This window comes from Callospermophilus lateralis, chromosome 18 (genome assembly GCF_048772815.1).
Source record: "Callospermophilus lateralis isolate mCalLat2 chromosome 18, mCalLat2.hap1, whole genome shotgun sequence".
Classification (NCBI taxonomy): Eukaryota; Metazoa; Chordata; class Mammalia; order Rodentia; family Sciuridae; genus Callospermophilus; species Callospermophilus lateralis.
Genome location: NC_135322.1, coordinates 5,735,710 through 5,762,118, shown reverse-complemented (window position 1 = coordinate 5,762,118; position 26,409 = coordinate 5,735,710). Strand labels below are relative to the sequence as shown.

Genomic DNA, 26,409 nt, shown 5'->3' with positions numbered 1-26,409 from the left:
GCAGAGCAGGACTGGGAGCAGAGGGGACTCCTGTGTTGTGAGGCATCAGGCCACCTGGGGAGGAGGAGGAGGGGCAGGAGGGTCCTGCCAGGGTGGACCCCGCCCAGCCCCTCCAGCTTCCCCACCCTGCCCTGTGTGACCCTCTCTCCTCTCCACACAGGGGTGTCGGCAGGAGCCCCCGCTGCCTGGCCCTGCTGACCCCTGCAGCTCCTCAGGAGCTGGCCCTGGCTTGGGGCAGGAGCAGGAGCTGCACTACGCCACCCTCAGCTTTCACCGGGCCTCCCGCAACGTCCACGGGGCAAGTCCTTCAGAGGACACCTCCACCCAGTACTCAGAGATCAAGGCACAGGGAGGGACCAGCAGGGGCCTGTCTCAGCAGAGGATGCCTGCTGTGGAGCCACACTGAGTGACCACGCCCTCCAGTCCTGATGCCCCAGGCTCTGGCCAACCCTGAGACCCAAGGGGACAGCAAGGAGGGCTTCTGTGTGGGGCATGTGCCTAGGGTGGAGTCACACTCACCTGTTCCCTTGTAGTCCTGCCCCTCTGCCCTTTTATGGATAGAACTTTCTATGAACAGAGTCCCCCAATAAAAGATGACTTCCAAGTGTTCTCTCCCTCTCTCTCTCTCTCTCTCTCTCTCTCTCTCTCTCTCTCTCATCTGCCTTTTGTGACTTTCTCTTGCTCTCCCCTTTGGGGAACCTGAGGCCAAGAGCCAGAAAATCTGTCCAGAGCTTCTGTGAAGGTAAATTCTGTGTTTCATTTTGTGTCCCTTCAAATTCACAGGAGCCACCTTAGTTCAGTTGCCTGAGCTGCTAGGGGACAGCATCCTACCCTTCCTGGAATGAGAGCCTGACGACTGGAGACTGACACCCCATAGAGAAGGGGTCTGTAACAGCCCTGTTTGCAGAGTGGAGAAAAAGTGGGGTCCCAGGTCTGGGCAGGAGCCTGGGGTGGACAGGAGGCACACGGTGAGCTGTGCGATTCCTGGTGTAATTATATTTTCTGAGACTTTGCCACCAGAGACCTGGATCACATCTGTGCTCCCTCCTGATGAACCCTGTGACACAGGCCAGCCACTCTGCCCTCCGTGTACCAGATTCCAGGTCTGCATTAGTGCAACAGTGACTCCCAGCATGCACCTGCAGGAGCCCATGACTGTGCATCCTGGTCCTTCCTGCTGACCTTGGTCCAGAGGCCCCTGAGCACAGACACTGAGTCAGCAGCTCAGGCTCCCTCTGCCCACACCCTGCAGGGGGCGCTCTCCCCCTGACCTGCACCACCTCCCTCCACTCCCAGCCTCCTTCTCTCCATCCCTCCTCTCTCCTACTCAGCCTTCCCAGCTCCTTTATGTCCTGCCACAGGCAAACTGCAGGCTAGCACTGACAGAACTTTCTAGAACTCAGAGCTTACCACAGGTAGGCTAAAACCTCCATGTCCTTCAGAATGAGCTCAAAGGCAGATGCTGGGTAGAGTGGTGAAGTAGAACTCATGACTGTCCTTCTAGAAAGCCCCATTATAATAATGAAAGCTAGTTCAGGACTAACTGCCCAACATGCACCAAGCAGCACCAAACCATGGCAGGGACAGCATTACGCCAGAAATTCATGAGGACCAGTAAACAATGGTGGACTGGCCGTGAGTGAAAAGCACCTGTGGCCTGGACGCCACTCCCAGGTCCTCAGCAGGGCGGCTGAGTCAGGCTCCTGTCCAGGCTGGTGGCAGGTGTGACCAGCTCGACTTCACTGCTGAGACACTGGGAGGTGGCTGTGAGGCTTCTGGTCCTGAGAAGTTGGCACCGTCCCATGTCCCCTGCTCCTCCCACCTCAGCACAACTAGGAACCTGTAAATGGTGCAGGAGACAGAGGGACTCTGAGAAGTGGGCGAGGCCAGGTGGTCGGGACCCTGGACTGGAGAGACACACGGAGATAGAGCCTCTTCTGTCCCTTCAGCCGCCACCACCCCACAGTGGCAGGTCCCTCAGGACCCCGCCCCCACCCCTGGCCAGCAGCAGAAGGCAGCCACGTGGGCTCCTGGTAGAAGAGGATCCCTCTGATGGCCTCAGGCAGGACCGACATTTCCTGGAAGGGGAGCCAATCAGAGCTGAATCCGTGGTCACAGGTGGTCCCCTCCCCATCAGGCCTGAGCCATGGCGACTGGTATTTCTGACCCTCAGTTTTCTTCTTGGTCAAAGTCATGAGGCTGGTGAGAAGCCAGATGGTAAAGGGGCAGCTCAGGGGCCAGCAGAGGGCCTCATCAAGCACAGCCCCTTCCCTGTGGCCCAGCCAGGGGGCAGATGACCTTGCCCTCAGGAGGACATTGCCCGAGGGGGACAGGCAGCTGCAGGGGGTGCTCAGCACAACCCACCTCTGATGTCTGGTCCCCTGTGACTCCACCTGTGCCTCTGAAGCAGGCCTGGCCATCCCCTCCTGGGCCACACTGGGCTCCTCAGGCTCTGGGCTCAGCCCTCTGCAGAGCTGGGGCAGCTGAGCTGATCCTGATCCTGTTTCAGCACCACGGTCAGTGGCAGCCCCTCTGCAGGGATGTCCCTGGGCCAGAGTCTCCTGGTGGATGGAGGTCCCTGAGCAGAGCCTTGGCCACACTCCAGTGCAGTCGTGGGTTAGAGAGGGGCCTGGTGACACGCTGTCTGTGAGCTGGTCAGGGGTGTCCAGGACCCTGTGGGGTGTGTCCAGGCTGGGGCTTCTTGGCCCCAGGGTGTTAGCTAGGGATTCAGGCTGTCCTGAGGTGACGAGGGGTTAGCCAGGGACATCCCCAGTGACCAGGTGGGAGTGGCCTGCTGTCTTGGGACAGCACTGGTAAGGACCATGAGTCACTCACAGTGGCATTTAGAGCACGCCCAGACCCTGGGAGACTCAGGTTGGCTCTGGTGAGCAGCCTGCTCCAGGCAGCCCACACCCGCAGGGCTTCCCCCTCTTGGTCTGAATTTATCCCCTCTTTCCCCTCAGAGGTTTCCCTCTGTCTTCCCCCATTTCTGTCTGGAGAGTCCATCTTGCCAGGTGGTCTCAGGCACCGCAGTCCCCAGCCCAATTTCTGCCCAGATGCTTCCTGCAGTTTCTTCTCGGCTCAGGCTGACCTGAGCCCAGAGTCCTGGAGGGGCAGGGAGTCTGGGTGCCACTGAGACCTGGGCACGGGGACCTCATGCCTGCACCCCCACCTCCCTGTTCCCCTCTCCTTCTGGTTCCTGCCTGCGTGGGGGGCCACCTGGGCCAGCTTCCTCCTCACCTGTGGCCTCCCCAGGATCTGCTCCACCTGGAGGCCTGGGGCGCTGTCTCTAAGGCCAAGGGCACAGACCCAGCAGGGACCCTGGGCACAGAGGCACAGCTGGGTTCCTTCACTACTCCATCCAAGGACGATTTTCCCCAAAGAGGGACACCACCATGACTGTCATACACCTTAGCCCTGCCTATTGGTTTAATCTGAAATCTGCCTAGGCCCCTTAGTGATAGTGACGTAACTGCCCCTTATTGGTCTTGCTAGTGTCTCTTCTTACTCCCTCCTATCACTATATAACCTTGTCCCTGTCACAATAAAGTTGAGATTGCTGCACCTCCATGGTTGACTCAACTCCCCACTCAGTGTGATTCTTGGCCAGGCTGGGTGGTGGGCTGGGTCGTGACACTCACCCTCTTGCTCAGATAAGGGAAGCACCAGCTGGTCTCATGCATTCCCCAAACCTTTGTCAGAGGGCGGTTCTGACAGATGTCCATTCCAGTATGGATGAATCTCAAGTACATGATGTAACATGAGAAGACAGACACGAATGATCACATATTGTGTGATTCCAACAATAGGAAATGTCCCGAGGAGGTAAATCTATGGAAACAGAAATTAAATTGGTGATGTCCAGGAAGAAAGGAGGAGGAGGAAATGGATAGTTGCTGCTTACTGAACAAAACTTTCATAACTTTGAGGTTTTGAAAATATTTTGTAACTAGATAGAGCTGATTGCACAACTTTGTGAATATACTAAATGTTATTGAATTGTTTGTTTTAAAATGGTTCATTTTATGTCATGTGAATTTTGCCTCAATTAGAAAAATAATAGGTTTGGCACAGTGGCATGTTCCTGTAATCCCAGTGCCTTGGGAGACTGAGGCAGAAGGATCACAAGTTCAAGGCCAGCCTCAGCAATAAGAGAGGCCCTAAGCAATGTAGCAAGAACCTTCCTCCAACTAAAAATTTAAAAGGGATGGGATGTGGGGCTCAGTGGTAAAGTGCCCCTGAGTTCAGTCCCAAAAACCAAACTGTGTTGATGATGATAGTGATGGTGATGATGGTGATGGTGATGGTGATGGTGATGGTAATGATTGAGATGGTTATGATGGTGGTGATGATGGTGATGGTGATGGTATTGATGATGGTTATGATGGTGGTGATGGTGATGATGGTGATGGTGATGGTGATGGTGATGATGGTGATGGTGATGGTGATGGTGATGATGGTGATGGTGATGGTGGTGATGGTGATGATGGTGATGGTGATGGTATTGGTGATGGTTATGATGGTGGTGATGGTGATGATGGTGAAGGTGATGGTATTGATGATGGTGATGGTGATGGTGATGGTTATGATGGTGATGGTGATGGTGATGATGGTGATGATGGTGATGGTGATGGTATTGATGATGGTGATGGTGATGGTGATGGTGATGCTTATGATGGTGATGGTGATGGTGATGATGGTGATGGTGATGATGGTGATGATGGTGATGGTGATGGTGATGATGGTGATGGTGATGGTGATGATGGTGATGGTGATGATGGTGATGATGGTGATGGTGATGGACATGTGAAGGCAGAGCTCCAGGACTCTAATGACTGCTTCACAGCTCCATCTCTTCCTTCTTCCCTTTGCACATCTGTAAATGGGGATAACAGGACCACTTAGCTCAAGGGTTCATCTTGAGGATTCAGGGAAGTGGCACAGCAGTCTGGTGCAGGTCTGGGGTGTGGTAAGCGTCCAGCAGCAGTCAGCTTTGGGGGACTGGTCAAAGTGCATTCAGTTGAGTGCCACGTGCTGCTGAGGTCATTGTTCAATTTTCTAATTGACTGTGTCAGGTTTTCACTGATGTGGCCCAAACACCTGGTGAGAACAGCTCAGAGGAAGAGGAGTTTATCTGGGAATCACAGTCAGAGGTTCAGTCTGTGGTGGGCAGACTCCATTGCTCTGGGGCCAAGGTGAGGTGGGACATCGTGGCAGAAGGGCGTGGTGGAGGACAGCTGCTCATCCCAGGGCAGAGGAGAGCACATGAGAGGGCAGAGCCAGGGACAAGTAAAAGCCCCACAGGCACACCCCAGGGACCTGCTTCTTCCAGCCATCCCCACATGCCTCCCGTCACCACCCAGTAATCCCTCAAATTATTATCCCATCACGTGGACTAACCCACAGATTAGGTGACAGTGCCACAGTCTCCTCATTCCACCTGTGACATTCCTGCATTGGGACGTGAGATTTCCAGGGAACACCTCATACCCAACCATAACAATCCCCTAAGGTACCAGCTGTATGCTGCTCTGCACCTGCCCCCTGATCCAGGGAGTGTCCTGTGGTCACAGGGAAAACCCGCTGAAGTCCCAGTTAGCAGATAGGAAGTATTAGGTAATGTTTCTATAAGGAGAAGTCCCGCATGTGCCTGGCCAGGGTTTGGTTTCACTTCTCCCTCTCTCTCTCATGGCCCCTTCCCACAGTCCCCAAGTTCTGATCTGTGCCCTCTTCCCACCTCCAGGTCCAAGTTGTGACCTCTGTTCCCCAGACCATTCCTACAGCCTTCTCCCCACCTCTGGGCTCCCCTCAGCCTCCAGCCCATCACCCACAGCATCAGCAAAGGGAGCTTCCTAATGGTCCCCACCAGCCTGGGTCTGTGCCCAAGGGCCAGGCAGCCAGGATGAGGGGGACGTCACCCTGCAGTCTCATGGAAAGGACAAACCTGGACTCAGAAGGAGATTTATCAACAGGATAATCTGCTGGGGCAGGAGGACCCCTGGGCCACACACAGGTCGTCATTGATTTTATAAGGTTGGAATCGCGCGGCATCTTTTCCTATCATGATGGAACGAGACCAGAAACCCATCCCAAGAGGAGAGCACAGAGCCACACAGATGTGGAAATCCCACACCAACCGCGAACACCCCGTGGGCAAGAAGAACTCCCCAGGGAGACCGACAATTCCTGGAGATGAGGAGCAGCGGGACACAGCGTGAGGATCCAGGTGCCAGGGGGCAGAGCTGGAGAGAAATGTGAGCCTAAGAGCTGACCTGGGAGGAAAGGTCTCCAACCAGCCACCTGACGTCAGGCAAAGACCAAAGTACAAACCTAAAAGAGGGGAACCACGGTCACCACAGACACCATGACACCAGGACAGAAAAGTAACAGAAAATCAAGCAAACAAGACACTGCTTCTTAAAAAATCAGACAGAATTGACCAACGTGTAGCTAGACTGACCAAGTAGAGACTCTCACATCATGAAAGTCGTAAGTGAAAATGAGGATATCCCCATGACTTTAGAGAAATGAAGAGGATTAATTGAGCCCCTGGGACAGTCCTAGCTAATGAGTGGCCCCACCTGGTGAGGGGACAGATTCCTGGAACCTGCAACCTACACAGGCTGAGCCATGAGCAGGCAGAGCCTCTGAGCAGACCCCACACTGGCAAGAAGATGAGTCCCTAACCCCAGACCTCCACCAGGACAGTCCTGCCCAGATGGCCTCACTGGTCACCTCTACTGATCATGGGGGGCTAACGTGAACCTCAATCTCCCCATAAAGTGTGGAGAGAGGAGCAGCAGCTCATTCTGGAGGCCAGCATCGTGCTGAGGATGTGCCAGATACCAGGACCACAGGGAAGTGGAGCTGTGACCAGCAGGAACGTCCATGCCAGGGTCCCCACCATGACACTCCAAACTGAAACCTCTGTCTTTAATGACACTGACAATTACCCCTTAAAATGGTTAAAACCATAATTACTATTTCATGTGCATTTTCTCAAATAAAATTTAAAAAGAGTATTGTACCACATTGTGATTAATTCACCCCAAACTTTTCCTAAGTTCAATAAAATTCCAATCAAATTTCTGGCAGGTGTGTGTGTGTTGAGGGGGGTCACAAGCTGATTCCAAGTTATAAGAAAATGCAAAACAGCTGAAAATCAAGACATTCTTGAAGTAATAGAAAGCTGGAATCCTGAAGATGCCTGACTTTCAGACTTGGATGAAGTTAGAGTAACTAAGACACTGGTTTTGGTGGAAGCAGAGATAAACAAGCCACTGGGACAGAACAGGGCACCTAAATAAAGACCTTGAACACAGAGAACTGGGGGGTGATTAAGGGCCACAGGGATTCAGGGGAGAAATGGTGTTTTCAATAATTGGTGCCAAAGTTATTAGAAATCTAAACAAAAGAGGATTAACCTGGATCCACATTTCATATTATAACCAAATATCAATTAATAATATCAAATAATATATCAAAATAATAGATGAAAGGAAAGTGACCACAACACTCAGAGCTACCAAGAGAGCTTTATTGCAGCAGTGAAACAGAGGAGAAAAGAGAGAAAGAGAAGAAGAGAGAGAGAGAGAGAGAGAGAGAGAGAGAGAAGAGGAAAGAGGAGAGATGGAGAGGGAGAGAGCAAGAGCAAGAGAGAGAGAGCACGCGCACAAGAAAGAGAGAGTAAGAGAGTGAGGCCCGGCAGGAGGGAGTTTCTATAGCCCAAATCTAATGGGGTCTCTGGGTCTGCAAGCTGCCTTGTTGGCACACAAGGGGGTTAAGTGCTTGGCCTTGAGTGGCGGGCTGAGTGTTCAGCCTTGAGCAAGGGGGCGAAGCGCTCAGCCTTGAGCAGGGGGTTGCACAGGAAGGGACCGGTCTGCATGTTCCCTGGGAAGTGAGGGCTGGACCACTGTCTGACTGGATGAAGGCGGGAAGTCTGAACCTGGGAATGATCTGCTCAATGAGGATGGAGGCAACAGTGTCAGCAGTTTCCCTGGATGTAGGAAGGCTTCTATCCAACCTGAAAAAGTATCAACCAAAGTAAGTAGGTAGAGAAGCTTTTTGTGCCTAGACACATGAGTGAAGTTTATCCACCAGCCTTCGCCTGGCTGGTGGCTCCTCATCTGAGGTGTGGGGAGTGTAGGTTTGATGCTTCCTTGTGGGGATGCTGTAGAGCAGACAGAACAAGCAGGTGGACCTGATGGAGAGTAGTTCTCATTTCCAGGAAGTGAAAGAGGGGTTGTAAAATCTGGAAAATGGGTTAGGGAGCGTTTTAGGTGGGGCAGAGTCTCTGGAGCTAGAGGAGTTGGTCATGAGTCCTAGGTCTCCGTCTTGGGCATCAGGGGCTGGTAGTCTTAAAGAAGCAGTTGATTGACTGACTGGTTGGTGAATTTGTGTATCTGATCTTGCAGGAACTTCTGTAGACAATTTAACAGACATGGTCCTATTAGGAGAAACATAAAGAGGAGTAATAGGGGTCCTGCGAGGGGGAGGAGCCAAGGCCATACTTGACTGAACATTCCCCATGGAGCCTGTTGGCTAGTTGCTGTCTCCTCTTTTCTAACTATTCTTGTTTTTCATTATTCCTAGGAATGACTTTTTGGATTAACTGTTTTTGGTAGGTGTTTAAGATCAAGCTGGTCAAATTGACTTTGTTTCTATCTATTGTTAAGAGACAGCCGAGTTCCCATAGGGGTCGCTCATGGGGGAACTTGAGAGCAGCTTCTTAGTTCTGCCAGTGCCATTTGTGCTAGGATGGGTCCAGGTCTTGCTTGACCATGTGGCTTCCCTTGGAAGCATCAGGGATGTCCCCCTTCTCTGGTGACCCTCCTCTTCACAGCAAATGCACTGATTGGCTTTTCATTCTCCAGTGGTCTCATTAATCTCCCTGATCAGGAGGTTATGTGGCCCAGAGTTGCAAAGCTCTTTAGAGAAGTCCCCTGTTCCCTGGATTCAGACTGACTCAGAGGGCCAGAGCCAGATATTGGTTTTCTTGGCCATTTTAATTTAACTTTAAGTCTTGATCTTAAACATCCAGCAAAGTCAATTTCACCTTAAATTAAGAGTACTGGGCTTTAGCTGAAGTCTGGTCTACTTTGGAGTCATTCTGACATGTAGTAAGATGGGAGGCACAGCCTTATCTCAGGTAAGCCAGGGCTCTTTATAAATCCTAGGTAAAGTGTTCTAGTGTTGAAGCTGACCTTTGTTTTTAAATATCATTTTATAAAGTTTACATATATTGTTTCTTGATGTCACATGAATACTAGCTAACACAATATGACATTACATTTAAATTGTACCCAGTGTATAGAACTTTATATTAATTTTATTGATAACAGGTCCAGTTATGGAACATTAAATGATATAAATAAATCTCCAATATGTTATTTTTATAAGCCTAAAATTACCATGCAACCTTTTGGAGAATACCAGCTTGATATGATCCTTTTGTTTTTTGAAAAAAAAAAGCTTTTATCTTAAAGACTTATATACCTGGAAAATATGAACACATTTAATATACAAAGAAGAGTAATAGTACCACAATTACATTGATGCTTTTATATTAAGTTTAGCTCTTAAAGAAATAACATATTACAATATTGTAAAATAACAGTTGTTGTTTAACCATAATTGTATAATGCTTAATTCCTTCAAGATTACTTGCTCAAAAAAGTTTACATATATAACCAACTTACACAGACCTTCTTTATTACTTGCTTAAACCCTCTTTTTACTTAATCACATAGACTCTCTTATCCAGAAATACATTTTCCTTCTATTAAATCCATACTTAGAACCTTCTAATTTCTCTTTTCCATCTGTTAACTCCTTCTTTATTCACACTTTGAAACAATCCTTGTAAATTTCTGAATTTAGGCAAGTTATTCCATTTTAATAAGAGATTTTTTTTTTGTTATTTGCAGTACACAATTAATCACATCTGTTTACCATTTCATGAAAACATGAACAATGTTTAAGTATATAGAATTATGCTGTTGTAGGGACGGACATGGCAAGGCACCTCAGATAGCAGTGAAGACAGGGAAACAGTCCTATTTGGTTGCAACCAGATTCAGAGGGCACTGCTTCTGCTGTAATCAATTAATCCCCTGAAGCCCAAGTTTAGGTAGTTTCAGAATTTTGTACCCAACAGGTAAGGGGAGGGGCTCAGAAGTTCACAGTCTGCAGAAGTTCACAAAAAGCAGTTTTTATTTCCCTCTCTTCTGGGCAGGTTAACTTTTCAAGGACACCTGGGAGGGGGAGAGCTTTTTCTTTCCTTTCTTTCCTCCCCCTGCCAGCTGTTACCATGGAGCCCAGTTGGTAACTCCCTTATCTTAGAAATGTAGGCAGCACTGTGAAGCCCAGCTCCAGGCCAGAGGCCTTGCTCACATATTTTGTGAAAAATTAGTAAGGGGGTGTCTAGCATTTGGAGGGTTGATCTTTCCCAGCCAGTGGCCAAGTAGAACAGGACAACATGAAAATAGGAAGTTTATCTACATTGAACTTTTTTTGTAGGGACTCTTTACTGACAGTCCTAAAATCAGCCATGGTGAAGATTCTGGAGAAGGTCGGTGAAGACTTCTCTGTGGGCCTGGTAGGGAGGGGGAAGACGGGAAGGCGGCTGAGAGCAGCTCGTGGATCTGAGAACGAGGAAGGAGATGTGAAACAATAATGGGAAAGGGGTTGGGGGTTTTTCCTAGCAATGAAAACTTGAGCAGTAGAACAGGTGGAGCAGAGGGGAGGACGGGAGTGACTATCCCAAAAAGCCTGTCAGGGACAATTGTTAGTAACCTGCTTTCAGTGATGACAAAGCAACTTTAAAGGCCGTTTTCACCAGATCTTGGGTAGGGGTCTGAGGGCTGTCCTCAGCTAGTTTGAGCTTTGGGTTAGCTGGTAAGGGGACCTGGTGGGATTGGGTGTGGGCACTGACAGGAGAAGAGAGGAGTGAGTGGGTGGGTGGATTCCTTCAGTAACTGCTACCTCAGCAAGGGGCAATGGTCTGAGGAAGGGTAGTGGTGTAGGTTTTTGATCTAGTAATTGGAGGGGAGAAAGCAGGTTGTTGAGGTGGGGAGACAGTGGAGGGGCTGGGGCAGAAGGTTGAGGGTGAGGACCTATTCGAGCCATGCAATAGGGTGGAGATTCATCAGCAGGGTCGAAAGTAGTGGATGAGTCTGAGGAGGAGAGGATTGGAGATCGGTGGTTGTGGGGGTTGGTTTTACAAGCTAGAAAAATTTGCAGAGGTCTGCAAGAGGTGCAGAGAGCACAAGCAAGAAGAATGCTTGGACATAGGGGTGTTTTACCCATGTTTTTGAACGCTCACGGTAATTGTAGAGACCACTTACAATAGAGGGATCCAGGGACCCAAAAGGGGGCCATCTGCTTTGGTTGTTTAAGGGATAAGTGGGCCAGGCCTGGGTGCTATATTTGATCAATTTTGGGGGTTTGATGTCTGGTGTCAAGGAGAGGGTTTTGAGGTTTCCAAGAGGCACTGTAGGGGAGAGTCGACCGGCAGAGAGGACACACTACCCATGTCGCAAAGTAGTATAAGGAGGAAGGAAGTGATCGCAAACATAGTACAGGGGAGAAGGAAGGAGACGCAAAGATAGTACAGGAGGGAAGGAGGAAACTGATTTATTGCAAAAGGGGCATCCCTGCTAAAGCCAAAAATGAGGAGTGCCTTAGTGGTAGGTTCGAGCTGCAGAGATTGGTCGTCACCGAATCCTGACAGTCGAAGCTCTCGTCCTGGACGGAGCCGGAGCCGTGGGAGACCTTGGCCAAGGCTTTTCGGGACCCCTCCTGGAGAGGCCGGATACTCCCAGGGCCTGAAAGAGGGGAAAGAGAGAGACAGGGCAAGAGAGAGGTAGGGGAGGGTAAGCGTCTCTCTAGTGACCGAGTCTTAAAGGTGAGAGGACTTTATGAGAGCCACTGAGACAGTGAAGGTCTGGGTGGGGTGAGATGTTCAGTTCTCTGTTATGTGTCCCTGGAGGTTACACAGTCCTTTGAGAAAGACCTACAAAGCCTATGCTGGTTAACTACCAGCTGGGAAGGGGAAGAGGAATAATTTTGAACCCAGGAGTCTATTCTGCCCTAGGAAGGAGTCCCTGAGGGCCACCGTGGCCTTAAAGGCTGTGGTGGGGTGTTTTCCTCCCCGCAGGTGGGCAGAGAGGTTTGCCGGACGATCAACAGTCAAATCCTCCTGACACCACCATTGGGTTTAGGACTCCGGGAAGGGGAAACTCACCAATCGAAGGTCGGTGGTGGATGGAGTTCTGGGGTCGAGAAAATGGGTTCAGGCCGTCCGGTGAGTGGCACTTCCAAAGGAAGAGGGACCCAAAAGTGGGTTTTAACCCTCTCCTGGGTTTCGGCACCAATGAAAGAAAAGTGACCACAACACTCAGAGCAACCAAGAGAGCTTTATTGCAGCAGTGCAACAGAGGAGAAGAGAGAGAGAGAGAGAGAGAGAGAGAGAGAGAGAGAGAGAGCAAAAGAGAGAGAGAGAGAGAGAGAGAGCGGAAAGAGGAAAGAGGAGAGATGGAGAGGGAGAGAGCAAGAACAAGAGAGAGAGCTCGCGAAAGAAAGACAGAGAGAGCAAGAGAGAGAGAGAGTAAGAGAGAGAGGCCTGGCAGGAGGGAGTTTCTATAGCCCAAATCTAATGGGGTCTCTGGGTCTGCAAACTGCCTTATTGGCACACAAGGGGGTTAAGTGCTTGGCCTTGAGCGGCAGGCTGAGTGTTCAGCCTTGAGTGGCAGGCTGAGTGTTCAGCCTTGAGCAGGGGGGCGAAGCACTGAGCCTTGAGTGGGGGCTTGGGTGTTTGGGCTTGAAGCAAACAGGTGATAAAGAACCAGACAGAGGGTCTGAGTGGGCAGGTCACCCTGCAGCTAACTTTGTTTGGCAAGCCCTGCAGACAACTTACTCAGCCTGTCCTGCACCTAACAACAGGTAAAACAATGTGTGACTGTAAAACAATGAAGCTTCTAGTAGAAGCAAAGAGGAATATTTTATAATATTAGGGGGACTCATATTTCTAATCAGTATACAAAAATCACTACCCATATTTAATTTTTTTTTAGTTTTAGATGAATATAATACCTTTATTTTGTTTATTTTTATGTGGTGCTGAGGATCGAACCCAGTGCCTCATAGATGTGATGCAAGCACTGTACTGGTGAGCCACAAGCCAGACCCTGATTTTTAAAAAATGTTAAATTGGATTTCACTTAAAATTCTAAGAACTTCTCTCAATTTTAAAGCATTAAAGTCAGGTGTGGTGGCACACATCTGTAACCCAAGTGACTCAGGGGGCTGAGGAAAGAGGTTTGCCGGTAGAGGCCAGCCTCAGCAACATTAGCAAGGTCCTAAGCAACTTATCAAGACCCTGTCTCAAAATAAAAGGGCCTGGAGATTTGGCTCAGTAGGGAAGCGCACTTGTTTTCAATCCCTAATACATTAAAAAAATAATAAAAACACTAAGAGAGTGAAAGGCAAGCAAAGACTTGAAGATATTTACAATGTGTGTACCTAAAAAAAGAATTCATATCCCACTATATAAGTGCTATAAAACAAGAAATATAAAAAATACAAAACAACTAAATTTTATTTAATGAATATAGAGTTTACAGTCCCCACCCCCCACAATTACCACACATTTCCAAATGGTTTACACGAATAGAAAATAACATTAGCCCTCTGGGAAATACAAATTAAAATCATGGTAAGGCCCTAACACACACACACACACACACACACACACACGCCTTCATCACCCCTTGGCAGGGATGTGGAGCACATGGGACTCTCCTGCTCTGGGGGTGGGAGTGTCACCTGTGTATCCACATCAGCTACATCTTACAAAGTGATCTCTATGTCTAACCTGTGGAACTCCGAGGCCCCCCCACGTGCTTGTCCCTGATTAAATGACCGCTCAGGGGTGAATATGATGCCCTCAATATTTCAAGCCTGGAGGACACAGCCAGGACATGCAGTGACTACAATTTCTGCCTACTCGAGCTTATGTCCTAGTGGGACAGTCAGGCGATAAAAGCAGAATTGATCAGCATAATGTTCTGAAGGGGGTCAGAAAGCATGCGGTGGGTGAAGCATGGGAGATTAGGAGGCTCAACCAAGGGGAAGGGAGTGTCTGGGTTGGAGGGTGGGTGGGCTTTCATGAGTGTGGTCAAGAGAAGCCTCCCCAAGTAAAAACTGCCCCCTGCCAACTCACAAGACTCTGTCCCCCTCTATTGATTAGCTCTGTCCCACTGGTTACAAGGAGAGGCGGGACATGCAGGTGAGCTCCTGATTGGCCCTGGTGACTGTGCCTCAGCTCCTGAGGCCCCAGCTCCATCTGCCTGACTGGCTGAGGGCGTGGAGTAGGCGTGTGTAGCCGCTGATTGGCTTCTGAAAATGCCTCGCAGCCGCTGATTGGCTGATGGTGTGGGTGTGACCTGGGGGGGTGGCCTGGCCAGCTGTTGAGCCCTCCACTGCCTTCCCTGCGCCACAAAGTGATGGGGACCTGTCTCTGGGCGCACATTGCTTGCGGCATTTCTGGAGTGGCAGAGGGGACCTGCCTGGGACTCCCCAGACTGAGCTCCAGGAGGCGGGGCTGCTCTACAGTGGATGGTGGTAGTCAGTGCTCCAGTCACTGGCCATGGAGGCCCTGCACCAAGGCCTCAGAGGCCCTTAGGGGGTGCACAGGCAGCTGAAAGCTTGGAGCCCTGGTCGGTTCACCTGGAGCCCGTGTCTGTGCTCCCTGCACAGTAAGTCACCCTGTCACCTGGTCAGCCTGCCTCCCCCTCAGTTCCCTGGTCGGCCTGTTTCCAGATCAGTCGCCAGGTCAGCCAAAAGGGCAGCAAGTGAGTCACCAGTCTGTTGGTAAGCCAACCAAGCTGTGGTCAATGAAGGAGCAGATTAGTGCCCGAAGGAGTCATGATTAGCCCTTTGTGAGTCAGTTCATCAGTTACTGAGACAACTCACCCCTTCATGCCCTGCTTGTTAGTGGGTTAATTAGGCTCCTCTACATCAATCTCTTAGGAGAAGGCAGGCAGTTATTAGTCTCACAGTCATCCCACCTATAAAGACAGGGTATCAGTCTCCCTGTTAGCCTTGGGCTCCTCTAGAAAACCAGTTTTTCCATTAATGTAAGTCAGTGCTTCCTTTATAAAGGCAGGAGAGCATTCCCACCTTCTCCCTCTGCTAAGGAAACACACAGAGGAAGGTGAGCCCCAGACAAAGAATTGGCTGCAGCCCTGGAACCCAGACAAGGTGAACTTGAGAAGAGTGGTGGTCAGGAGCCTGGCAGAGAGGAACAAGAAGAAGTCAGAGTTTTAAACTAGATGGACCCTTACATCTTCAGGAATAAAGCCCACTCCTGTCATCGTGAGAAAAAGGAAACCAAGAGGGGAAAAAATACTGGATCCAAGGTCCTCAGTGATTTACTGGCAAAGCCTGAGCCAAAACCCAGGTAAGGTTCATCCAACATCCCAAATGAGGTTTTTTATTTTTTTATGTCTTTATCTTTTTAAATTTATTTTCTTATGTGGTGCTGAGGATCCAACCCAGGGTCTCACACCTGTGAGGCGAGTGTTGTACCACTGATCCACAACCCCAGCCTGAGATTTTAATTTATAGAAACAGAAGAAATTTAAAAAAAAAAAAAAGCAAGGCAGCATGTGTTTGGTGTGAGAGGCTCCTGACTGGGGAACTTGGCAGAATCTTCTTTCTGTGAGCAGAAGTCGGGCAGTCAGTTTGGACAGTGAGGGTTAGCTCTGCATGTGAACTCCACTCTGAGGGTCCTGTCAACGTGGAGAACTGTGGAATAGGGGAGAGGAGGGCAGAGTCTGCAGCACGGGCAGGAGGAAAGGGGACCCAGAGCACATCCAAATCCAAGGCTGACGGAGCCAGGCAGGCAGTTCACTAAGAAGTAACGGACATTCTAGGGCGTCACTCCATGTGAGGTTGTTCTATTAGCTCATTTAACCCTGAGCCACAACCATATGAGATGGGGGCTGTTATTACACGTTTTAAACACAAGGAAACAGGCCCAGGGAGGCGTGAAGCAGCTTGTCTGCTCCTATACAGCTAACTTGGATTCACACAGGCAGTGCGCTTGACTTTTCCTTTTTTTAAACAAAAGAGAAGAAGTGAGTTCCCAGCGTGGGTACCACTGGTTGCCAATCTTGGGAGAGTCCAATAGTGAGGGAAGTGACTTTCCTGAGACTCACCCAGGAAGTAAGGACAAAGATCAGGCCATCTGACTTCCAGTTTGTGATGAGGAAGAATCTAGATCCCTTTGCTGGCACACTGTGTGGGTCATCTCAGGTCACAGCTGAAAATGTCTGTAGCTCGTCTTGCTGTGCATCTTACAGCTCTTTCCTGGAATGTCTTACCCACCTTATAAGGTGGTCAGGACCAGCTGATTTAGTCTCATCTCTTGTTCATGAGGAGATGGACGTGATAAAATGAACTTGATCATGCGTATGTCGCAGGTTTTAAAGCTACATGAAATCCTGAGAAGGGCACTCCATTTGGAGTCGAGTTGAATCTGCAACCTGTCAACCCAGTGGCTCCTCCCATCCTTTGTCCAGACACAGGACTCTTCTGGGTCTATGACATTCTATGTGAAGGGATGCTGAGATCTAAGTCCCAGGTTGCTGGAGGATTAAGTGAGACAGAGTTCCTCTAGAGTTGTAAATTGCAACAGGGATTCTTCATTAGATGTGAACTAAAAAGTAGTTCCCAGTCACAGCAGTGTGATTCATGGGTTTGTGATTTACTCATAATAGCCAAAGAGTGGAAATAACCAAAATGTCCATCAGTTAGTGGATGTGTAAAATAAAAGGTGTTCTACATACAGAGGGAGATTCTTCAACCATAAAGACCAAAGGGGCACTGAGAAATGACACCAAGACCTGGAAACATGCTCAGTGAGAGAGAAAAGGCCCCCAAACTAAATTTTATTTTATTTCATATATAAAAATGCCCAGAGCAGATGAATCCATGGTTACAGAGAGTATGTTAGTGGATTTCTGGTCCTGGGGCTGGGAGCTGGGAGAGGGCAGGCTAGTGCACACTGGGGTTCTGAGTGATGATGAAATGTTCTAGAATTAGACGATGGCGATGGCTGCACAACTGGGAATACACTGAAATTCCTACTTTGCGCTTTAACACGGTCAATTTTTGGTGTGCATAAATTATATCTTAATTGAAAATTAATTTAAAAAATATTTATCAGCAGAATCACAGCTAAATATAGTCTAAAAATTCTAGGAAAAATGATATCCACATGCAGAAGAATGTAAGTGAACACTTATTTTGTGCCACATAGAAAACCACTCAAATGGACTAAAGACTTAACGTAAGACCTAAATCTGTAAAACTATGAAAAGAAAACTCATAGAAAGAGTTTCTTGACCTTAATCTGTGCAGATATTTCTATATTCCCCCCAAAGAACAAGCACTTCGATGTGGTCCAACTGACAAATAAAATGTCCCGTATTTATGCACAACGTGGCTCTTGTGAATATTCACTGCTGTGCTCTGTTGTTACCATCACTAATGTCACTCTCTTATGGACAGATAGAAGTGACAACTGCTCACTGTGTGTAGCACTGAGCTGTGACACTCCCTACAGTGTGGAGGGCTGAGCACAGGGACTCCCAGGTGAGCGCCCTCAACCCCACCAGCCCCTCTGCGCTCCACCTGGCACACCCTGTGCTGTGGGAAGATGCTCTGTGCCTGGCAGTGTCTGCCCTGTGGCTCTGTCATGGGAGATTGGAAGGAGCTCTCTTGGCTGTGCTGAAATACGCTGCACGTCACACTGACCTTGTCCACTGGGCGTCCTCGACCCCAGGACTCATTTCTCCCAGGTGCAGCTCTGTGCTCTTGGACCCTCCTCTCACCTGGCTCATCCAGCTTGTAGTCTTGTATTTGGGTGTGAATTTGTCACATTCCACATAATGACATATGGGATATTTCTCTTTCAATTTCCCACATATTTTTCTTAAAATCATGCCATCCAAGCTCCTGTGTGTGTAAAAACAGTCTTATTTTTTAAGGCTGTATAAGATCATGCTATGAGTGTGTGCATGAGTGTGCAGTTGTGTGTGCATCACTTCATGTATGTGTGTGCATATATGTATATGAATGTGTGCTCCTGTATTTTTATGTGTGCACGTGTGTGTGTGTGTGTGTGCATCACCTCTTAATATACTTCTGCCTGCTGGTGGACACACAGGCTGGCTCCCTGCCTTGGCTCTTGTGGACAGTGCAGCAATGGACGTGGGCTGCAGGCGTCTCTCTGACAAGCTCATCTCTTGCTGTGGCCATTGACCCCCACAGTGGGGCTGCTGGATCCTGGGCGGGTCCTTCTCTCAGGGTTGGGGCTGTGCTCTTCCACAGGGCGGCTCTGCTGAGGGACATCCCCACAGACCCTGGGCACGGGCTCCTTCCTCCGTGTCTTGCTGACACTTGTCTTTTCTCTTTTTGACACTGGGTGTCCTTGCAGGGGTGTGGGGACATCCATTGTTCTTTTTTTCTTTTTTACCTTTGTTTTATTTCTTTTTAATTTTATGTGGAGCCAGGAACAGAACCCAGTGCAAGTGGGTAGCAAGTGCTCTACCACTGAGCCTCAACCCCGCCCTCGGTGTGGTTTTGATTTGCATTTCCCTGATGACTAGTGACCTGGGTGTTTTAAATACGCCTGCTGTCCACAGGAATCTGCTTCAGGGAAATATCTATTTGGGGCTTTCTCCATTTTTAGCAGGTGGTTTGTTGCTGTGAAATCTTTGTGTTCCTTGTGCACTTTGGATGTCCAGCCCTGATCCATGTGTGTCTATATTTGTGAACATCTGACCTTGTCCCTTTTCTCCTTGTCTCCTTGGGTTTAGTTCGATCCCATCTGTCTTGTTCAGTTCTTGTCACCTGTGCTTTGGGTTACCCAGGAAATGATGCCCCTGCCACAGCCAGGGTCAGGGCACTGTCCCCGTGTTCCCTCCAGCGTGTGACAGCTCCAGGTCTCACATTGGGGCCTTCCATCTGTTGTGGTGGCCTTTGTGCAGGGGGAGGATCTGGGCAACAGCAGTTCCAACGCAGCGATGGGGAAGGGTGTGGAGACTTCCCTGGAGAATGTTCAGGAAACCTGGAAGGAGGAGTGCGCTGGGAGTACAAGGCATCTAGAAGACTTGGTTGCAAAGAGGGATACACAAATGGCTCTGGGGACAGAGGGCTTTAATTGGATCCTGCTCCACACCCTCCAGAGCTGCCCTGTGAATCCCCTCCATGTGCCCATTGGTCTATGATGGCCACGGGGGGACAATTCCCACACTGTCTCTGCAGAGCTGGGGCGGGGTCCACCCCTGCTTCTCCCAGGGTGTAGCCTGGACCCCTGGCTGCCGTCCCCCAGTCTCTTCCTCTGCGGATGCCTGGTCTCCTGCCCAGGTCTCTCCCACAGAGAGACCCCTGATTGGATTCAGGCACCCCCTGGATAATCCTGGAGGATCAACTCTGCTCAAGGTCATTAACTGGTCTCATTTGCAAACCCCCTTTTAACAGCAAGGTAACATTAACAGCTCCAGTGGCTGGGGCCTGGGACTCTTTGGATGGGTCCCTTCAGCCCAAAGCCATGTCCTGTGACCTTCTGCTCATGAGGTGGCCCCCTGTCCTATGTTCCTGACCTTTGTTCGACTTTTCCAGCCCCGACACACTAGTGGGCTCCTGTGTGCAACACCCACGCTGGGGAACAGGGACCTGCTCTGCTGATGAGGTCATTCAAGGGGAGAGAAAAAGTCACACATGAGAGGAAACCCTGGGACTAGGGCGTGTCCTGTGTCCAGAGCAGGTCAAGGTGGACCCTCTGGGATGGGCTGGAGCTCAGTGGTGGAGTGCTGGCCCAGCACGTGTGGGGCACTGGGTTCAATCCTCATGGAAGGACCTCAAAACCAGGCCATCTACAAATGACAAAGGAACAAAAATGGTCCCCACCTGATTGACAAATGGTCACTCTGTAAGGAAATCACACATGGCTATAGTAAAACACTTGGAGACATTTCTCCAAGGTATACAAATGGCGGCTAAGCCCGCGGACACACACCACCATCAGGAATCACCTGAGAAGTGCAACCCCAAACCTCCACGTCACCCTTCACACTGCACCTGTTAAATACGTGCCCCTCACACCCACCATGAGGGTCCTACTTTAAAATGGGCAATGCCAGTGAGGAGGAGGACGTGGGGCTGGAGGCTTGTGCTCTGTGCTGAGAAGGAGAAAGGGGGCAGCCGCTGAGGAGGGCAGAGCCATGGTTCCTCAAAAGACCAGGAACAGCTGATCCAGTCACCAGAGGTTCCACTGTGACCACCCCCAGGGAACCCACACAGACCTGGGAGGCAATGTGTCCACCCCAGGGTCACTGTGGCAGCATTCACTGTAGCTAAGGGGAAGCGGCCACCTGTCCCTCAGCAGCTGCTGGACCAACCCAGCCTCCCTAACCTGCAGGGGAGGAGGACCCAGCAGGAGCCTCAGCAGGGTGCCCCCTGAGCACAGGAGGCCAGGCACAGGGACAGCACCATCTCCACTGAGGGGCCTGGAGCAGGAGAGTTCACAGGGGACTGGGGTCTCCATGGCGGGGCCCAGGAAGAGGCTCCACTGGGCACAGAGAATCCAGGGCAGTCAGTGAGGAGACGCTGCTCAGCAGCCTTGGCCTGTGGGGCTGGAGACTGCAGCCAGGGGCGGTGCGCGGCCTGCTCCAGGGGAATACAGCGACCAGAGGGGAGGACCGTGGGCTGCAGTGGACCAAGTCCTGCTGTGCATCCCCAGGAACAGGGCCTGAGTCCCACCTTGTCCTGCTCCAACAGAGCCCCAAGGAGAGGACAGTGAATCAGTAGAAGAGCCCAGGGGGTGGGGGAGGGGACAGGTGGAGGACAGAGGGAGGGGACAGCACTGGGACAGAGTGGAGCCAGTCACCTTCCCTGCCCAGATGACGGTGTCCCAGTGACCCTGCTCTCGGGCTCAACTGTGACGCACCAAGGAAACCTTCACAAAGGAACAAGGAGGGTTGACATGACATAAGTTTAGGGACACCCCATTGTCCCCAAATGCTGAAGAGGACCTGCAGCCACCAGAGCTCCCCAAGACTGCCAGCAGGACAATGAGTGGTACCGCCCCGTGGGGAGGAGTTGGCAGATGTCACCTAAATGGGAACCTACACTCTTGCCAGGGATCACGCCAACCTCTCCCAAATCTTCACCAAGTGACATGGGGACTCTCCTCCACACATAAGCGGCTTGTCCTTGTGTTTCTCTATTTAGAGCAGCTTTCTGTCACTGTCACCAGGGCCTGACAACAACCCCACTGTCACCTGGTGAGTGTGTGGAGGTGTCCACAGAAGCCACGTGGGTGGTCGTCATGAAAGGAGCTCCTGGGACACAGCCAACCCGCGATGACCCTGGACTATAAGGAGCCAGGAGAGTGGAGCAGACCTGAGCCCCCGCTGGGGGAGGGGACCCGCGAGCTGAGCACTGCGTCTTGTCCTGTGAGCCTGGGGCTGTCTGGACACCTGACATCCCTCGGGGGCCACTTCACAGTGAGAGGCACACTAATGTGGAAGTGCCAATGTGTGTGACGGGGACGTCCCCAAATGGCCCCAGTGCTCGCCCAGCAGGCAGCACTCTTGGGAGAGAGGCCCCTCAGCTCTGGTGGAGGACACTGCCCCTCTCTGTGCCTCCTGAGGACACCGCGTGGCCCCTGTTCTAGAGGGTCACTGACCTGGTGTCTGCACTGGACACTGGGACAGCGCTGTGCCCTATTGAACCCCTCCCTCATGCCACCAAGGCAGGTGGCCGACTCCCCAGCACCTGGGGCTCTGGGGCAGGCAGCTGAGGCTGAGCTCCTGCGTGGAGCGCCCCAGGTGGGGACCAGGGGGCAGCCTCTGGTGGCCTCACCAGCAGTGCAGGGAGCGCCTGGTGGTTTGCACAGAGTGTCTGGCTGGCTGTGTCCCTCTGCCTTTCTTGTGCTCAGACGCGGCCCTACAGAGTCCCTCCTGCAGGACTGACCACTCCACAGAATGAGACAAGTCTGGTCCCAGGTCCAGGTAGGAGTTGGCCAGCTCCTGGGGTGACCAGTACACACAGAAAAGCCCTCAGGGTGGGAGGACTCAGAACCCTGCCAGTGTCACGGACTCCCAGTGTCCCCAGGGTCCTGGTCCCGACTGAGTGTTCCAGGGAAGCACCCAAGACGGGGCAGGGCCTGGTCTCCTCTCTCCTCTGCCCCTCTCTGGCAGGTCTTGGGTCTCTGGCTGTGGGGTGTCCCTCCTCAGCACAGAGCAGATGGACTGCAGTGGTGAGCGGGTCTGAGGTTCCTCTTCTGAGAACCGCCCAGGCGTCGGCCCCTCCCCAGCTTCCGTGGGTCCTGCAGCTTCCCCTCCGCAGGCTCTCACTGCTCTGCTCAGTCCCAGGAGCCCAGGACCCTCTGCCTCCCGATGCTGCGGCTGCTGCTGCTGCTGTCCCTGCTGGGGGCAGTGGAGGGGGCCTGTGCAGTGGGGCTGAGGAGGGTGCCCTGTGATGATCCTCGGCTTCCCCAGGGGCCCTCCCCTCAGGATTCAGAACACAGAGTGGATGTGCCCAAGTCCGTGACAGTGCAGGAGGGTCTGTGTGTCCTGGTGCCCTGCAGCTTCTCCTACCGTGGCTCAGAGACTGGCAATGTCTCTGTCTACTGGTTCCATGCAGGGGACAATACAGACCACGGCTGTCCTGTGGCCACAAACAACTCTATTCGGAGAGTGCAGGAGGAGACCCAGGGCAGGTTCCACCTCCTCGGGGACCCAGGAACCAACAACTGCTCCCTGAGCATCAGAGACGCCAAGCACAATGACAGTGGCTGCTACGTATTTCGGGTTGAGAAAGGAACATTTAAGTGGAATTATTATAACAACAAGGTCTTTTTGCATGTGACAGGTAAGACTCCAGCTCCAGGGAAGCCTCAGGGAGGTCACAGGACAGCCCTGGGTGGGACCCTGCCCTGGGGGAGATGGGGGTCAAGCATTAGGGGCTCAGGGAGCAGCTGGGTCACAGCCTGAGCTTCTCTCAGGGCCCCACCTCCCACCCTCCCCTCTACCCTCCCTGTCCCCTCTGCTCACCAGCCCTGACCCACACTCCTGACATCCTCGTCCCTGGGACCCTGGAGTCTGGCCGTCCCAGCAACCTGACCTGCTCTGTGCCCTGGGCCTGTGAGCAGGGGACACCCCCCACCTTCTCCTGGGATGGGCCCTCTGTGTCCTCCCTGGACCCCAACATCATCCACTCCTCGGTGCTCACCCTCACCCCGCGGCCCCAGGACCATGGCACCAACCTCACCTGTCAGGTGAAGTTCCCTGCAACTGGTGTGACCACAGAGAGAACCATCCAGCTCAATGTCACCTGTGAGTAATGGGCCAGGACACCTGGGTCCCTAAGGGTGTGAGGGACAGGGAAAGAGGCTTGAATTCCAGGGCCAGGAACACTCTATTTATGTCTTGGGGGCCTGGTTGAGTCAGGGACCTGGAAGGGCACAGGCCCTGTCTCTGTGTCTGTGGTTACGGGCTGGGTGTGGGGAGTGCTGCCTTATGGGCTGATGCCAGCGCAGATGATGAACTATTCGGTCACTCAGGGAAATTCTCAGGGAGTTAGAAATAAAACACAGACACACAAATTACCTTTAAACCAAGCTCCAGGATGGCTCCTCTTGCTCTCTGCCTCAAGCTCCCCAGTCAGGGAGCGAGGATCTACAGGAGAGGCTAGCGAGAGAGGGCAAGCATGGTTTGGAGTGGGCTTTTATTGGGGAACTCTAAATTCTGGGGAAAATCCCGTCCAATGAAGGTCAAGGGGGGCAGAGTTGCAAGGTCAGGTGTAGAGATTGGTCCCTGGGGTTGTGGAGACACAGGCGTCTACACAAGACACTGTCCTCCAGTCCTGGAACCCAAGAAGGGCGGGGCACTCTAGTGGCATTTCTGCTAGCCCATGCCTCAATCACCCAGCCAGGGAGTGACTCAGTCACATGCCAGGTTGGTCTCCCACACTGTCTTATCTTCAATCCAACTAAAAGGGGAAACAAACCATCTCCCTGTCCAGATGCTGCAGAGAGCCCTGCAGTCAGTGTCTCCCCAGGGGTGGCCCAGGCAGGGAGGGGCCTCGCTGGGGCTGGGGTGGAGGCCTGTTCAGCTCAGGGCAGGGCTGGGTCCCCCTCATGCTGGACTAACCTGGTAAGAGAACCTCTAGTTGGAGACCTCAGGGACCCTCCCCACTCTCAGCTCCACAGCTGCTTTGACCTTCTGTCCTTTCCCTCCCTGGCTCCCTGGGACTCTAGCACCTGCCTCTCACCACCACAGGGACAGGGTGACACTCTCACAGCAGACCTGGGCTTCCCAGGCCCCTCCCAGCCTCCTCCTGGACCCGCCTCCAGCCTCCTCTTCTTATTCCCCAACAGCTTTGATCTAAGTGCTTGCGGGAGGAGGCACAGTCCAGGGCACACACAGAACACGCCCAGCAGGCTGTCCCCAGAGCCTAGGTCCCTCCCAGAAGTGACCAGTGTCCATGCAGGCTGCGGCAAACATTGGAATGTCACCTGAGGACTGAGAGGTCACTGCATGTCAGCCACACTCAGGGTCCTCGTTCCCTGTGACGATGGTGTCCCACTGCCCAGATGGACCCTGTTCTGTGGGGTCTTCCACCAACTGGCCGTCCTGGCTCTGAGTCCATTCAGCCCACAGGAGTGGGCAGTGGATGGTCCTGAGCCTCCGTCCACAGCTGGGTGTGCACTCAGTGAGCTCAGCTCCTGAACGAGAGGCACCTGGGTCCCAAGCTCTTCTCATTCTGGGGCATGACCAGGTGCTTCTCCCCTCAGAGTGGAGACAGTAACTCCCACCAGCGAGGGGCCAGTGAGGGTGTCCACCAGGCCAGGTGGGGAGGACCCCTGTCTGGTTGTGCTTCTGGTGCTGGGGATTGAACCCAGGGCTCGGGACCTAGTCACCACTGAGCGACACCCTCTACTCCTGGAAGAACCCTTGGATCTCTGCCCATGTCAGGCCAATTTCAAATCTCCCTGTAGTTTATAAACTTACACCCACACATTTTTATTGAGATAAAACCCACCACAATCCACGTTACACTAGACGTGGCATCTTGTGCCTGTGCAGTGATGTGACCCACAACCTCTGTGAAGTCCCAGAACACGTTCATCACCCAGAAGGAAGCCCTGCACCCAGGAAGCAGGTCTCCTCCTCTGGCCAACACTATCCTGATCTAGTCTCTGAGGATTTGCTCTCTGGACGATGCATAGAAGTGCAATCACACAGAGTGACTTCTGTTCTGGCCTCGCTCACCAGACAGTGATGTAAGGTTCTTCCCTGTAACACAGAGGAGCACTGCACTCCTTCCCAAGTGTCCAGTATCTATTGTGGGCAAGACCACGATTGCTCATCCATTCACAAGTTGATGGACAGGAGGGCTGTTCCCTCCCTTTGGCCATTATGAACATTGGCTGGGAGGGCTGGTGTTTTGCTTTGAGTAAGGGTTTCCTGTTCCTTGGGTATAATCTGCAGGTGGAGCTACCTAGACTCTTGTCACTGTCCCTGTGTCAGGACGCACAGCCCCTCCCCCAGCGTCAGACACTCTGAATTCCCACCAGCACTGTCCAGCGTCCTGAATTCTCCACACTCTCACCAACACTGGGGTTTTCCTTTGTGCAAACTGTGCTCTGATGTGGGTGTGAAGGGGACACTCAGTGCAGCTTTGACTGTCATGAAGGTCCCCGTGGAGGGAGATGGGGACATTTTCCTGTACGTGTGGTCATTTGTAGGTCCTTCAGAAGGGGGTGTTTTCAAATCCCAGGATCCTGCTTTAGCCTGGGTGTGTGGGTCCTTGGTCACTGGAGCCCTAGGAGGGTTTTCCACACACTGGACAGTGACCTGTCCACCCCGAACCCTGTGACTGGCCACTCTGTGCTCCAGTTCTGTGTGTTGTCTTTCATTTTCTTGATGGTGAAATCGATTGATGAAAGACTTTGTTGTGACAATGAGGAAGTTATGTCCTGTCTGTCCAGCTGCTGTTCAGTCAGGGACTGGGGGGCGGCCTGGGCTGATGGCCCCACACTAGGGATGGAGGAGGCCTGAGGAGCCATGTCCATGGCCTCAGGTGGAGGAGGGACTGGTTGTGGATTAGCAGGTGACCCTGGCCTCGTCCACTTTTCTGCAGGGAGGTCAGGGCCCATGGCCCAGGTGGTCCTGGTGGCCATCGGGGAGGTGGCTGTCAAGATCCTGCTCCTCGGCCTCTGCCTCATCTTGCTCAGGTCAGCGCTGCCCAGGGGTGGAGAGGAGGTGTGGGCAGGGCAGGCACCTGGCACTGAATCCCAGAGTCCAGAGCTGGGGACCCAAGGGGTGAAGACTG

General features: G+C 51.9%; 1 protein-coding gene across 1 annotated transcript in view; it reads left to right on the top strand.

Moving 5' to 3' along the window:
• The window catches only part of LOC143384290 (sialic acid-binding Ig-like lectin 12), a 30,995-nt gene that overhangs the window by 4,332 nt on the left and 254 nt on the right, over positions 1–26,409 (top strand). The window contains exons 2-5 of the mRNA XM_077105900.1: positions 21,918–21,938; positions 22,594–22,944; positions 23,130–23,408; positions 26,218–26,339. Of these exons, the coding sequence (XP_076962015.1) occupies positions 21,918–21,938; positions 22,594–22,944; positions 23,130–23,408; positions 26,218–26,339 (773 nt within the window). The remainder of the gene's footprint in view (positions 1–21,917; positions 21,939–22,593; positions 22,945–23,129; positions 23,409–26,217; positions 26,340–26,409) is intronic.